This window comes from Vipera berus, assembly GCF_964194415.1.
Source record: "Vipera berus genome assembly, chromosome: 2".
Taxonomy (NCBI): Eukaryota; Metazoa; Chordata; class Lepidosauria; order Squamata; family Viperidae; genus Vipera; species Vipera berus.
The window spans coordinates 169,165,193-169,179,016 of record NC_138203.1 but is presented as its reverse complement, the minus strand read 5'-3'; the positions used below and the strand labels follow the sequence as shown (position 1 = coordinate 169,179,016).

General features: G+C 39.8%; 2 protein-coding genes across 4 annotated transcripts in view; one reads left to right on the top strand and one right to left on the bottom strand.

The window, feature by feature from the left end:
• Positions 1 to 2,132: 2,132 nt before the first annotated feature.
• On the bottom strand, positions 2,133 to 6,831 carry MRPS7 (mitochondrial ribosomal protein S7). Of its 2 annotated transcripts, XM_081320206.1 has the most exons (6): positions 6,720 to 6,831; positions 5,946 to 6,137; positions 4,292 to 4,355; positions 4,049 to 4,078; positions 3,195 to 3,362; positions 2,133 to 2,627 (listed from the first exon to the last, which is right to left on the bottom strand). In XM_081320206.1, the coding sequence occupies exons 1-6, from the start codon at positions 6,794 to 6,796 to the stop codon at positions 2,406 to 2,408; spliced, it is 753 nt and encodes a 250-aa protein (XP_081176332.1). In that variant the 5' UTR covers positions 6,797 to 6,831; the 3' UTR covers positions 2,133 to 2,405. The 2 variants fall into 2 exon arrangements, with proteins under 2 accessions (XP_081176332.1, XP_081176333.1); XM_081320207.1 differs by lacking the exon at positions 4,049 to 4,078.
• Positions 6,832 to 8,332: 1,501 nt separating this feature from the next.
• The window catches only part of GGA3 (golgi associated, gamma adaptin ear containing, ARF binding protein 3), a 38,677-nt gene continuing 33,185 nt past the window's right edge, over positions 8,333 to 13,824 (top strand). Inside the window, exon 1 of one of the 2 annotated variants that reach the window (XM_081318574.1) lies at positions 8,333 to 8,393. In XM_081318574.1, the coding sequence (XP_081174700.1) occupies positions 8,354 to 8,393 (40 nt within the window). In that variant the 5' untranslated portion in view covers positions 8,333 to 8,353. The remainder of the gene's footprint in view (positions 8,394 to 13,824) is intronic. The other variant, XM_081318573.1, reaches the window with a different exon arrangement.

The window sequence follows — 13,824 nt, the reverse complement described above, 5'->3', positions numbered from 1 at the left end:
CGCTGTTACCTTCCCACCATAGTGGTCCCTATTTTTCTACTTGCATTTTTACGTGCTTTCGAACTGCTAGGTTGGCAGAAGCTGGGACGAGTAACAGGCGCCCACTCTGCTGTGTGGCACTCGGGATTCAACCCGCCAAACTGCCAACCTTCCAATCGACAAGCTCAGTGTCCTAACCCACTGAGCCACCGCGTCCCTGAGAATACCATAGAGAGCCTAAAAAGCAATGGATCACTGAATAAATCAACCCAGCGTTCTCATTTGAATCACAGTCAAATAATTCTAGCTTGGACAAATTATGCAAAAACCTAGCCCTGGAAAAGATTCCGATGCTCAGAAATATAGGACAGAGAAAAGAACAACCAGCAGTAAGGTTCACTTAGTTGTGACAGTGAATGCACTGCTGGAAAACCTGAAGAACTAGGTTAGGAACAAAGCAATATGGGAAAAATTTACGTGGTCACCAAGAATTGTAACTAACTGGATGGCACATATTTAATCGGTCACACATAAAATGTTAGCCTGCAGGAAAAGATTAAGAAGGGCAGCCTATTTGCATGCTAGTTGTTTTATAAGAACATGCTATTACAGTACTAGAAGGGACTCTGAGGTACATAAGGTATCCGCTCATATTTGGAGATCAGAAGGTATTTTAACAAAACTTGTCGTCATACATTTTCCACAATGAATACTTACAATGCAACTCCTCAGATGAGATCTAATAGCTACCGTAGTAGATGGGAGGATTCTGTACTTAAAAAAAAAACCCCAAAATTTGACATCCTCCAATTTCTGAGGACTAAATATGACAATTCCAAAATAACCCATGATGGAACGTTTCTGTTTGTCATTTTTTTATTCAAGGAAAACAATATACTTTATGGTAAAAGCTAAATTCTTTTTTTACGGGAATGAGAATATATCACTTCAGAAGGCAGGTTGACCATGGAACACAGTTCTGTCCAACCCTGAGAGAGAATTCTGGGGTTTTGAATGCATAAGAAACTTATTTCTGGGAGCTGGTGACTGACAATTTTTACCAGAGGTAAATTATTTTTCCCCAAATACTATTTTTAGTTCCATCTTTCCAATTCTATTGCTAATATCAATACTTTAAATTCAATTTAATAATTTATCTCTAGGTATCGCTAATGCTACTGAAATCATTCAGATGCAACTGAAACAATGCAATCACTCCTAAATGTAGCCAAGTAAATTAACATTACCTAAAAAGAATTATAATCTAATAATTTACTTGGTTCTTTTAAAGAAATTCATTATTGCTGTAATTCCTAAACCAGGTTCAAGTCTTATGCATTGGATATGTTTCATTAATAGAAATATTAAAATGTTTGGCATTCCTGCTTGCTACTTCCAGAAGATACCAGCGAGCTTGAAACATCTCAATCAAGTAGAATTCACATGTTGTAGATGGAGCTTGGTGGAGCTCCAAAGAGCCTTGGTGGAGCAGTGGGCTAATGCCTCCTTAAGTAACACCAGCTCCCTGCAATTAGTGCAGGTTCGAGTCCCACCAGGCTCAAGGTTAACTCAGCCTTCCAAATGAGGACCCAGATTGTTGGGGGCAATTAAGCTGACTTTGTAATAATGCCGCTTGGGGGGCCCGAAAGCCCTAATAAGCAGGCATATACATAGAATGAAGGCTATTGCTAAGCACGTTGATTTGTGCTTAGATTGTAAGCCGCCCTGAGTCTTCGGAGAAGGGCGGGATATAAATGGGATTAAAATAAAAAAATAAAAAAGCTTATAATTTAAAATGAGTACATTATTCAAATAGCAGTGAGGTAGAATAAGCTGTAGTAACCATTTCATTGGATGCTTACAGAGAAGATTTTTGGCAAAAAGCCCACCCCTGCTCACTGGTATTTTAAGGATAAAAATTATGTGTCATTAATTTTTGCCCATGAGATGGCATACTGTATATGTAGAGACAAATATTCATTCTGCTGATATCTCATTCATATTATTTTCAGCAAAGAACCTATAATACTAAAGTTTTTCTTCACCAGATATACAAGGAACAAAATGGAAGGTAGTTCCCATTTTCACTATTTTTTAGCTCTGATTGCCTTCAATCACTTTCTTCTCAATGAATGGAAATTGAGGAACACAAGTTGGAAATAAACAATGATTTTTATTGATGATATCATTTGGGATGTGGCATGCTCAAAACTGCTCCTTATGTGAGCTTGAAAAGGAGGACCCTGTATTTTAGCTACAATTTTCTTCAGTTCATATTCTTTGATGAGTTGGATGAGAAGCATGGAATTTTCTGCTCAGATTAGTGATGTGCAAAGAAAAGCACATGGAATTAAAACAACAAAGTCTTTTCTGGCAGCAAAAGTCTTAAGTAGTCATACACTGGATCCAATAGCACACAGCATCCTTTACCCCCAACGATAATGGGCAAAGGCCCGGTTAGCTTCTGCCATTTTGTGCAACTCATACTTTTTTTTAATAACATTGCCATTATTGTTGAAGGCTTCCAGCAGCTCATTTGAGAGCTTTTCAGGCATCAATGTTCGTCTGTGCTTATTTTCTCTGCATTCTGTGATCATCCACTTCATGGCTAAGAATCTCCGCCGACTGATCTTTAAAGGAGTTGGTACCTGCAAAAAGCAACAGGGGGGGGTTCAATATACTTTAATATCATAGTGTGCTAATTAAATTTACGACAAAGTTAAACATATGTCTTCAAACAAATGTTGAAAGCAAGTTTTCTGTTACAAAAACTATTTAATGTGTGGATATTTTGCAAGCGTTATTGTTTGCTTTTGGTGTATGCCACCCAGAGTCATATTGCTTTTGAAGTATGCCACCCAGATAATTTCATATTTAAGTTACAAAAAATGCAAACCAACATCAGAGTGGCCCTATAAATCAGTGAAACAATTCTGGGATCTCAACTTAGAACTAAAGTGGATGAAGGCTGTTTTCCGCAATGGTATGAACTTTTCAAAATGCAAGAGGAAATTCTCAGAAATGTTTTGCCTTATATATAAATATGCAAAAATGTATGCAAGAATCCAGGTCCGCTGAAGATGATACCATGCAATTTTAAAGCAACTCAAAAGAAAAAAAATGCAAGCAAATTTTTGTCTCAATAAAATTTATGTAGCACAAGTTTAAAAACTCAGCACATTGTGTTAACTCGGCATTCTCTATTTATCTCTTACCTGATACCTTTTACCTCCTCTTATGATACCCGCAAGCCCAATTACAGGTTGACAGTTTTCGATTGCTTGATGGAAGATTTTGTAAGGGTTGCACTCAATTTTTTCTTTCATTTCCTCATCTGCTTCATGATATTTCGCAAGTTGCTTCCTTTTAATGACCTCTAAAGTCTTAATTCCAAACAAAAGTAAAGGAAGGATTGTGAAGGGCTCACTCAGCAATATGATTTACTCAACATGGAACTAATTTCCATACAGAGATGGACACTAATCAGTGTTACAATGCTACATCTAATTTTACATAGGATATGTAATTTACAAATACATGACATCTGAGATTCAGGGGTGTCAAACTCGGTGCATCACATGACATGTTGTGACGTATCGTGACTTTTTTCCCCTTGCCGGAGCTGAGGTGGGCACAGCTTTCACGTGATGCATCCGGCTTGCAGGCTAGCAGTTTGACACCCCTGCCCTAACATCTCCTTGGCTACTAGATGTAACAAAGATTTTCTCAGTTCTCAAAGCTATTGTTGACTTTTAAAATTATACTATCAGCAGAGCCTTAAAAAGCATGATAGTAATAAACTAGAATGAATATACAGTGACACGCACACACACTTGTATGTTTGCTTTAAACATACTGTAGAATTGCAATTGTGTACTGTTATAAAGATACATTACATTCTATTTTTCTGTTGTATTTTTTCACTTACTTTTTAAAGTACTTGTTATGGCTATTTTTTTGATAATGTAGTGTATCTTTATATTTTGTTACATTACTTTTGTCTTTTTCTTTTCCAGTTATTATTTTAAAAGCAATAAAAAATATAAAAAGAAAATTAAAAAGGCCTTACAAAAATTCTGACCCTTCTTCCAATATAATTCTGAAAGACAAATTTAAAAATATGGTGCATAAACATAGACTTACATATATTATTCTTTCGGCATTTGGTAAGAAGCAAACCAAAGAAATAACTGAATATGCAATAGATTGTTAATAGAAGGTAAGCACTTTTTATATAACCATAATATAAGGATATTATTTCCTTCCCATATGGGCAATAATCAAGCAAAAGCGTGTGAAACATCAATTGTACCTGATTCACGAGGGATCGTGCCAAGGTTTTATCACCCCCTTTCATCATCATGTTAATGAATCTGCTGTAATGACAAAATACAAATGTGATGCTCTTATAGGTAGTCTTCAACTGAAACCATCAGTTTAATAATGTTTAAAGTTACAATGACACTGGAAAAGTGTTTTATGACCAGTCCTCAGACTGATGACTGTTGCACCACCCCCACAGTCACATAATCAAAATTCGGGCAATGTTGCCATCTGGCTTCCAACAATCAAAGTGGGAATCTGGATTCACTTAATGACAACGTGATGCACTTAAGAGCTGCAATGGTTTGCCTAATCACCATGGCAAAAAGGTCATAAATCAGGTACGGCTCACTGAACAACTTTCTTCCTTTGTAATGGAAATTCTGGTCCCAATTTTGTTCATAAGTTAAGGACTATCTGTGGCACTTAGTAGTCTAATATCATTCCACGACATTAAATTTTTATCATTATCTAACATACTCTCCAACTTATATTATTTGAAACCATAAATAACACGTTTGATGGATCAACAGTGGCTGTGCAAACTCAAGATAATATCCAAAAGCAGGAAATAACAGTTGGATTGATTTGCAACTTGATGAACTGGAATAAGATTTGGAAACTGATCTGCTGCTGTCAGATGTGAAGAAGAAAGTAGGTGGTTTGAAAAATATATACATCTGCCACAAAAGAGTAAAAGGAATGTGAATACAAGAAATTCTGAAACAATGGAATTGACGAAGGATGGAGCGGACTTTCTTGGCAAGAGGAATGCTGTGTTTTAAAGGAGAATTTTTCAACAATGGATGCTGCGGAGACATTTACAACAGAGACTAATGAACTTTGGGAATACAATTGCTGGGAAAGTTCCCAATTAAAAACCTAAGGAAAGCTTTCATTATTAAGAAACAAATGAGGGTATTTGATTCTGGACAGAGATGACTGGGGTAATTTGTGGTAAACAAGAAACAGTTGTAGACTTTCTATGAGTAATTTATAATAATAGACTATTAACAGGCCGTGGATCATCTTAGTTGCTCTTCTCTGAACTTTCCCCAAGGTCTCAACATCTTTCTTGTAGTATGGTGACCAAAACTGGTTGCAGTATTCCAGGTGTGGTCTCACTAGGGTTTTATAAAGCGGTACTAATACTTCATGTGATCTTGATTCTATACCTCTGTTTATGCAACACTGGATTGTATTAGGTTTTTTGGCGGCTGCTGCACATTGCTGGCTCGTAATCAAGTGATCGTCCACTAGGACTCCAAGGTCCCTCTCACAGTTACTGTTTTTGAGCCAAGTCTCACCCAATCTGTAGTTATATCTTTGATTTTTCCTGCCTAAATGTAACTTTGCTTTTCTCCACATTAAAACTCATTTTTGTTGGATAGTGCCCATTATTCCAGTTTGTCAAGATCTTTTTGAATCCTGAGCTCGTCTTCTGGGGTGTTGGCTATTCCTGCCAGTTTATTTATTAAACTGCCAGTTTAATTATTAAACTATAAATTATTTGTAATTTCTTTTCTATTTTTTAATATTTTTTCTGCACCATTTTTTTTGTTAGTTTTTACTAGTTTTTTTATCATTTTAAACATAAATTTTAATAAAATTAATGTTAAATTAAATAATAAAAAACCCCAAACCTGATCGTGGGATCATAAAACACAGAACTGGTGATGCAGGATTTGGTGGCTTTTACTGGCTGGGTTGTTTTCAATTGCTGTTTAATTTTTTCTTCCTCTGACATTTCCTCTGGAGATTTTCTATAAATTTCTTTATTCAGTTCTGGTTCAATGAATACAGGACTGTATCGACTCCACCTGACCTGAGTCAGCCTACAAAGGATATGATGAGCAGAAAATGGTGGTCACACCAATATTTTCAACCTTCAGAACACAAAAATTTAGAATGCTGCAGGAATATTCCCTTCTCACATGCAACCTCAGTGGTCCAGTCTCTCGGGCGCAACGGAACCACTTCGTTCAGCCCCAGAATAAAGCGAGCAGAAATAAACCCAGTTGGTCCCAATGACTTTAGAGCTTGCATGCAACTTGGCTGACCTTGAAAGGCTTACAAAGGAAAGAAGCTATGCAAACCGCTTGCAGAACATTGCATGACTGCGGCCAAGCAGTCCTCAGGGGAACGAGCGTAGGACCGGGATGTTGAATTTCACAGAAGGCATTGGAGGATTTCCTCACGCAGTTTCCAGGCTCGCTCCCGCCTGGCATGCATGTTGCCTTGAGGAACCATAATGCCAAGTGCCCTTCTAGTTAGAGAACCAAATAAATCCCATCTTCCCTCTCCCCGTTACATGGCCTCGCCTCGAGCCTTTTCCCAAATAAATCCCATCTTCCCTCTCCCCGTTACATGGCCTCGCCTCGAGCCTTTTCAGCTTTCTTTGCTCCTCCATGCCTTACCCGGGTAGCCAGAGCTTTCGAGAGCCACAGAGCTGCCGGACTAGGCGCCCGACTTTCTCCACCACGGGGGACGCCATCTTGCTTTTCAGGGCCTCGTCAAAGGCTGCCCAAAGGACCGCCTGGGAGGGCGGGGGCGGGAGGAGCGCTGTTGCTCTGGAAACGGCTTTCCGCGAGGAGGGGCTTTTCCCATTCCACGCGCCTTTGTGACGCAGCCCTCAGCCGGGAAGTTCTGCAAAACTTCGGAGGAGGAGTTCCTTCTTCGCTTTCTAACGTCCTTAAGCGAGATGGTCATCTCTGCAGAGAAAGCTTGAATATGCTAACATTCCCTTCTTGGTGTATCTGTAGAAAGTGCAAAAACAAGTTTTTACTCGCTGGGTAATCATCTCGATTTCTTGCTGAGTTAGTGAGTGGAGATTTATTTTTATTTTATTTTAATCCCATTTATATCCCGCCCTTCTCCGAAGACTCAGGGCGGCTTACAATTTAAGCACAAACCAATGTGCTTAGCAATAGCCTTCATTCTATGTATATGCCTGCTTATTAGGGCTTTCACACACACACCCCCAAGCGGCATTATTACAAAGTCAGCTTAATTGCCCCCAACAATCTGGGTCCTCATTTTACCTACCTCGGAAGGATGGAAGGCTGAGTCAACCTTGAGCCTGGTGGGACGCGAACCTGCACTAATTGCAGGCAGCTGGTGTTACTTAAGGAGGCATTACCTCCTTCCAATCCTGGACAAGTACTCCTCGGTTTTTCAAGCGGGTAGAAACAATGCGCTAGTTTGGCCCAAGAAGCCAAGCGTGAGACATTAAAAAATAGAGGCTGCGTCCAAAAATGCTCATCGCGTAAAAAAAAAGCGGTTCTAGGGAAAATGCAACTGAGCCGGCCGGCTGGGTTGGAATTTGGAACTACAGCTCCCAAAATCGCAAGCGGCGGGAGTTGTAATCCCTCACCTATTTGCAAGATAGCGTACTGTGGGAGGCTGGGCCACGCTAGGAATAAAGACTCGTCGTTGCTAGTTCACCATCGTTTGTCACATGGTTACGGGAGATCATAAAGCATCTGTATGTCAGCAAACAAGCCTCTGGGTTACAGCTTATTCTATTTTATTTTCCTAGGAATATCTCTTATTATAGGGGGACAGCGTTCTGTAAACTGTGTTGCGATTTTGAAGGAAAAGTGTGGCCTTTTAGGATCATTACCTTGTATAGATGGGAGAAAAATTGTGTTTTAAGATAATCTGCTGAATTTGTCCTACAGTAAGTGGGACATACAATCTTGATTTTTATGGTCAGCTTTGGGGTCTGCTTTGCCAAGGATGGAAGCAGGGATTTAGGGGAAAGCTTTCTGCTTTTTCTCAAGTAGAATCATTTTTTTTCAACCACACCCGACGTATTTGAACAGGCGAGCGCACAAGCGAACTGGAGATGAGGGACTGACAATAAGGACCACCTGATCACAGAAAAAGAGATAGTGAATGACGCCCGCCGCCAGGGGGCGCTGCGAGAGGAGGAGACGCGGACTTTCTCCCACCCCATCTCCACCTCCCCAGGGTTAGGCGGCGCCTGGTCGGCTCGGCGCAGCCGTGGCGTAACTTGATCGGGGGCGGAGTCTCCGAGCCAGCCGGCAACATGGCGGAGGCGGAAGGGGAAAGCTTGGAGTCCTGGCTGAGTGAGTAACCCTTGCCCTCTTTCCTGCCGCCGGGCAAGGGGGCGGCGGCTGATGCGGCAGGAGTCTCGCCTGGCCTTGGAAGAAAGGCGCGTTAGAAACGGGCGGGCGGGCGAAAGAGGCAGAGGGGAAGCGTTTGCACCGCTGGAGAGGAAGACGAATGGGATCGTGACAGCCTTGGAGGGGGAAGTCCGAGGGATGGTGGTGGTGGAGGAGGAGGAGGGCGACAGAGCGGGGTGGCTTTGACCCTGATCGGGGATCGGAGCTGGAAACGGCAGCGGGACCGGGTTGAAAAGCCGTGGCGGAGCTCCTCTGTGCCTCCAAGGGTTCATCAGGTGGACAAGCCGACTCTTAGGACTAAAGGAAGCCCACGGAGAGCTTCGGGGTCGCTGCTTGTTGTCGTTTACCTCCGCCCACCCTGGCTTTTCAAGCTTTGGACCAGTCGCCTCTTGCAATCCGGCCTTTTGATTCCTTCTGATCCAGAGCTCGTGTGTCCTCCCTTCTAGCTTATAGGAGTGCACTTACTAAATGGAACACTTCCTGTGGCTACAAATTAGGTCAGCTGTGTAAATTTGGGGCAGTGGAGCTTATCCTGTAGGACACATGCAGTCCTCAAATTAGGACTGTAATTGGGACCAAAATTGTCGTTGCTAAGTGATGTGGTCATAAAGCAATAAGGACATCATGTGACTGCATCACTTAGAGACGACAATCCAGGCAGTCCTGCTTGTTGTTATAACTCCAGTAGCATGGGTCATTAAGTGGAAAGTGGAGGGAGTCTGCCTGTGCAGAAGTGTGGCAGGAGGGTGGGAGAGGCCTGAGCGACTTCTGTCTTTCCTGCCAGTTTCCCCATTGACATTGCTTCTAGATTAGAAAATGCAGCAGGAAAGGTCGCAAATGGCAATCATGTGACTGCAGGACCCTGCAACCAGTCATAAGTGCAAGCTGGTTGCCAAGTCTTTCAATATTGTTCACGTGACTGTGGAGTGCTGCAAAGTTTGGAACTTTGAGAACCAATCATAACTTTGAACAATCCCTGAATGAATGGTTGTAACTCAAGAACTACCTGTATTTTTACAGTACTGTTTTTACTTCATTTGGTTCAGAATATTCCCAAATCACGCTTTTCCCCTTCACTTTTGCTAGAAAAAGATCCTTCCTGAAATATACACTTTATTTCTACTAGCCTCTTCCTCTTTCCATTCACTTATTTGTAAGTTATTCATTAGTACTGATTTTGGCCTTTTCACAACTTTCCAGTGTTGTAATTTCCCATCTAGCTCTTTTCAGAGTCTGTCATACAGTTTTTAAATGCTACTGGGAAAAATCCTTTTTTCCCCTTTCTGCATTGAACTGCCAGTGAGATGTTTTGCCTGTTGCAATAAAGTAAGGACGACTGTGCACTTCAATACACAATATACACATTCAGTTAAACAAACTCTTGAGTTGCATTGGCAGTACTTGAAGATTCCTGCGAATTGGCTCTATTAAACAGTGATTAATTTCTAAGAGGAGGAAAGTAAAATATTCTATGTGCATTTTCTACTGTTAAATAACTATAATATTTCAGAGGCTATGGGTTTGCATTTTTGAGTTTTCTAAGCTCTGTTTTATTGTTCAGCATAGAAGGGGGCATGATGGCTCAGCGATTAAAGACGCTGAGCTTGTCAGCTGCAAAGCTGACAGCCTGAGTTCGAAACCTGAGTGCCTCACAACAGGGTAAGCTCCTGTTCCTGCCTGAGTTCCTGCCCATCTAGCAGTTCAAAAGCATGCAGATGCAAGTAGATTAATAAGTACCACCTCGGTGGGAAGGTAACAGCGTTCCATGGGCCTTTAGTGTATAGCCATGCTGGCCAGATGAGCACGGAAAATGTCTTCAGACAATGCTGGCTCCCTCAGCCAAGAAACGGAGATGAGCACCGCACCCTAGAGTCAGCTATGACTAGAGAGGGAAAGCTTTACCTGCTCAGCATATATTCAAATCACATCATTTTTCCAGACATATTTTAAATTGCAGAAATGGCATAAGGATGGGGAACAAATGGATGAAAGTTTTAAGAATCCAAGAAGAGCTTTAGGTAGTCTGATCAAAAGTCTGTCTGGTTCAGCACCTTATTTGTCACAGTGGCGATGGATACTTCTGCAAAGACAACAAGTAATACCACACAAAAGTACCCTTTTCAATTGTTACTCCCAGCGACTGATAGCCTTACTGTTATTATTCTTGGAGATAGTGGCCCTTGGTAGACTTTGAAGTGCATTGCCTGCATGTGGTATGTCCTTAGTTTGCTCTAAATGCTTCACGTACATTATGTCAAAGTGAAAAAAAAGATTAGTGTTGTTATTCTCATATTGAAGGCAGACGTCTGATGCTGAGAGATAATGGTTTGCCGGTTAGTACTTGAATGGGAGATGAGAGCACCAGAGAATTATAAAGCTGTAAGTTAGACAATTCTGGAGAAAAAGCAATTGCAAACCAGTTTTGTACTGTTGCCAAGAAGAGAACCCTGCATAGTTTTGTCTAGGTATTCACCAAATTGGCATTCTTAACTTAAAAACTGCTTTTCCATTTTTAAAGCTGCATAGCAAATGTACTGTAAAAATGTGATTGGAAGGCATGAATATCACAGTACATTGTTCAGCCTTAGCCAATATCCTTTTTCACTCCTTTTATGCATTTTGTCATGAATAACCGGTAGAGTGATTAAAATGAAGTTCCTTTATTGAGTAGGCCTCAGGAGGCAGATACTAGAAGATCAGTATCATTTATTGGACCAGCTCTGACTTGCTTTTGAGTTGGCATAGAAAATTTGCTTCCATTAATTTTGATAGGAAGAATAAATCTGAGAAAACTTCACTTGTTTTTTTTTTAAAAAGCTTTCTAGCTCCCACACTCCCTCTTTTTCCTCTTATGATTCTTTTTTTAATCCCACCTTTATCACAGGTAGTCTTCAACATACGACCACAATTAAGCCCAAAATTTTTGTTGCTAAGTGAGATTTTTTAAGTGTGTTTTGCCTCTATTTTATGACTTTTCATGCCACAGTTGTTAAGTGAATCACTGCAGTTGCTATCACGGTTGTTAAGTGAATCTGGGTTCCCCGTTGACTTCTCAGAAGGTCACAAAAGCTGTTCACATGATCCCGGGACACTGCAACCCTCATGAACCAGTTGCTGAGGATCTGAATTTTGATCACGTGATCAGGATACTGCTGCAATGAAAACCGTCATAAGTCACTTTTTTCAGTGCCATTGTAACTTTGTAAGTTGAGGACTACCTGTATTTTTATAAATAACTCAAGGCAGCAAACATGCCTAATATTTCTTCCTATTTATCCCACAACAACAATCCTGTCAGGTGAGTTGGGTTGAGAGAAGGTAATTGGCCCAGTTACCCAGCTGGTTTCCATGCCTAAGGTGGGACTTAAAATAGTAGGTTGCAAGTCTTTTTTAGTTCAAGTTAAGCATGGAAATGGGTGTTAATGCCTGCTTCGCATATTCTAGATAATAAGTATTATAACGTATATGTGTAGATCAGTTATCACAAATCAAAGATCACAAGTAGATTGTTTATATTTTCGTAAGAAAATGCTAGTCTGTTCATCTGTATTGGGCTTATTAATTGTTCTTTTACTGTATTAATTGTTCTTTTACTGCTGCTATTCTGTGTTGCTTACCTTAAATATTTTATTTTTATTTTTAAAAAAATGTCCTTTATTTGGATTTCTAATTACTGGCAAATAATTTTGGATGGTAATTGGAATAGGAATTCATTAAATTAAAAAGCGAATGTGTGTTTTTCACAGTCTCATAACTTCATTTTTAATAACTAAATTATGTTAACTAAAAGCTATTACATAATTTGCTTTGACATTTCAATTTATTCCTAGCATCTATGTTTTAAACTATTAACTAGAAAATAATTACTGACTTCAACGATTCAAGAGAAAGGGGGGAAAAGTATGTATAAAGATGCCCAGTTTCTTTGCCTTATTAAATCAAGTTGCCAATTCCTTTTAAACCAGCCCGGAGTTCTGGTTCACATTTTTTTCTGTGTCAGAAGCTACACTTCTGATAAAAACAGAACATCTGGTTAAAATTAATTGCTTATAAAATAATTTACCTCAGTTACAAAATTAATAACATCTTCTAACATCAAATATTCTGCCTCTTGCCCGCAAGCCACTGTGACCTATAAGACACATGCCCACATTTTTCTCCCCTCTTCCTGCCAAAGCAGCCAAGAAGAAGAAGGAATCAAGATGGAAATGGGGTGAACAGTTGCTGCGTTGGAAGGCAAGAGAAAGATGGGAGGAGGGGAAACTAAACAGGATGGAGATGGGGAAGGAGAAAGGTGTAACATGTTAGGGAAGGAAATGTGAAGAGAGAAACCATGCTTTAGTGTTATGAAAGAGTTATATTCACCAAACACAGTCTTTCTCCAGTCACTTTCAGAGTTGTCCAGTGCTTTCAGCAGAACTGTTTCCTATGTACTGGAGCTTCTCTTGGTATAACTGAACATAGTTGTTTTGTCCTGACTTCCAGTTCAAAAAACATGGTAGATGTTATTGTTATACATTCAAAAAACTGTTGGTGTAACCACTAAAGCTGTGTGGAGGTACTGTACAGAAACACCATGGTATTTTTAAAACAAAAATGCTTTTGGATTCATTGCACCCATGTTCTAATATTGAAATATTAAAATAAATGAAATGCAAATGCAAATAACGCAAATGAAGAGGTAAAAAAATTGTGATCCCTTTAAATTATTTTTCTGGGATAGACATGATATCTGCTTGGTTTTTTGTGCATTCAGTTAATAATTTCATTCACAATTATTCTCTTAAAGCCTTATATATCCTCTTGTGGCTGTCTTTTTCTTATTATCATTTTAGTCTTCATGCTTGAAATTTAATCCCATTAATCTCCAAAGGACGTTTGCTGCCATCACCAAACTGTTTCATGGTGTTTAAATTATTTTGTCTTTTTCCTGTATTTCATGATATATATGTGGGAATATAAATAGGTGGATCGGCGGGGGGGGGGGGAATATAGAACAACATAATAACTTTGTTAACATTTAAACAAAGACTTGAACTAAATGTAACTATTTAAATCACTTATAATGATTATAATGAGATTCTCCTAATATCACTAAATAACTGAGCTGTCAAATCCTTGCTTTATCTGGATTAAATATATACTCATATACCTGTCACTTTGACAGATGGAGATTTTCTAGGAGTAGGATTTCAAGTTTTCCTCAGACACTGTCCTTCCATCCACAGCTCCCAAATTCCTCTCTGTTTTCACCTCCCTCTGGAATAAAATCTTGGACAAAAGCCCTGCCTTACCATGAATTGACTGAATTTCTCCTACCCAATGATCACATCCTGCAGACTTGATACAGTACGTCTCTGTTCTGCATTCATGG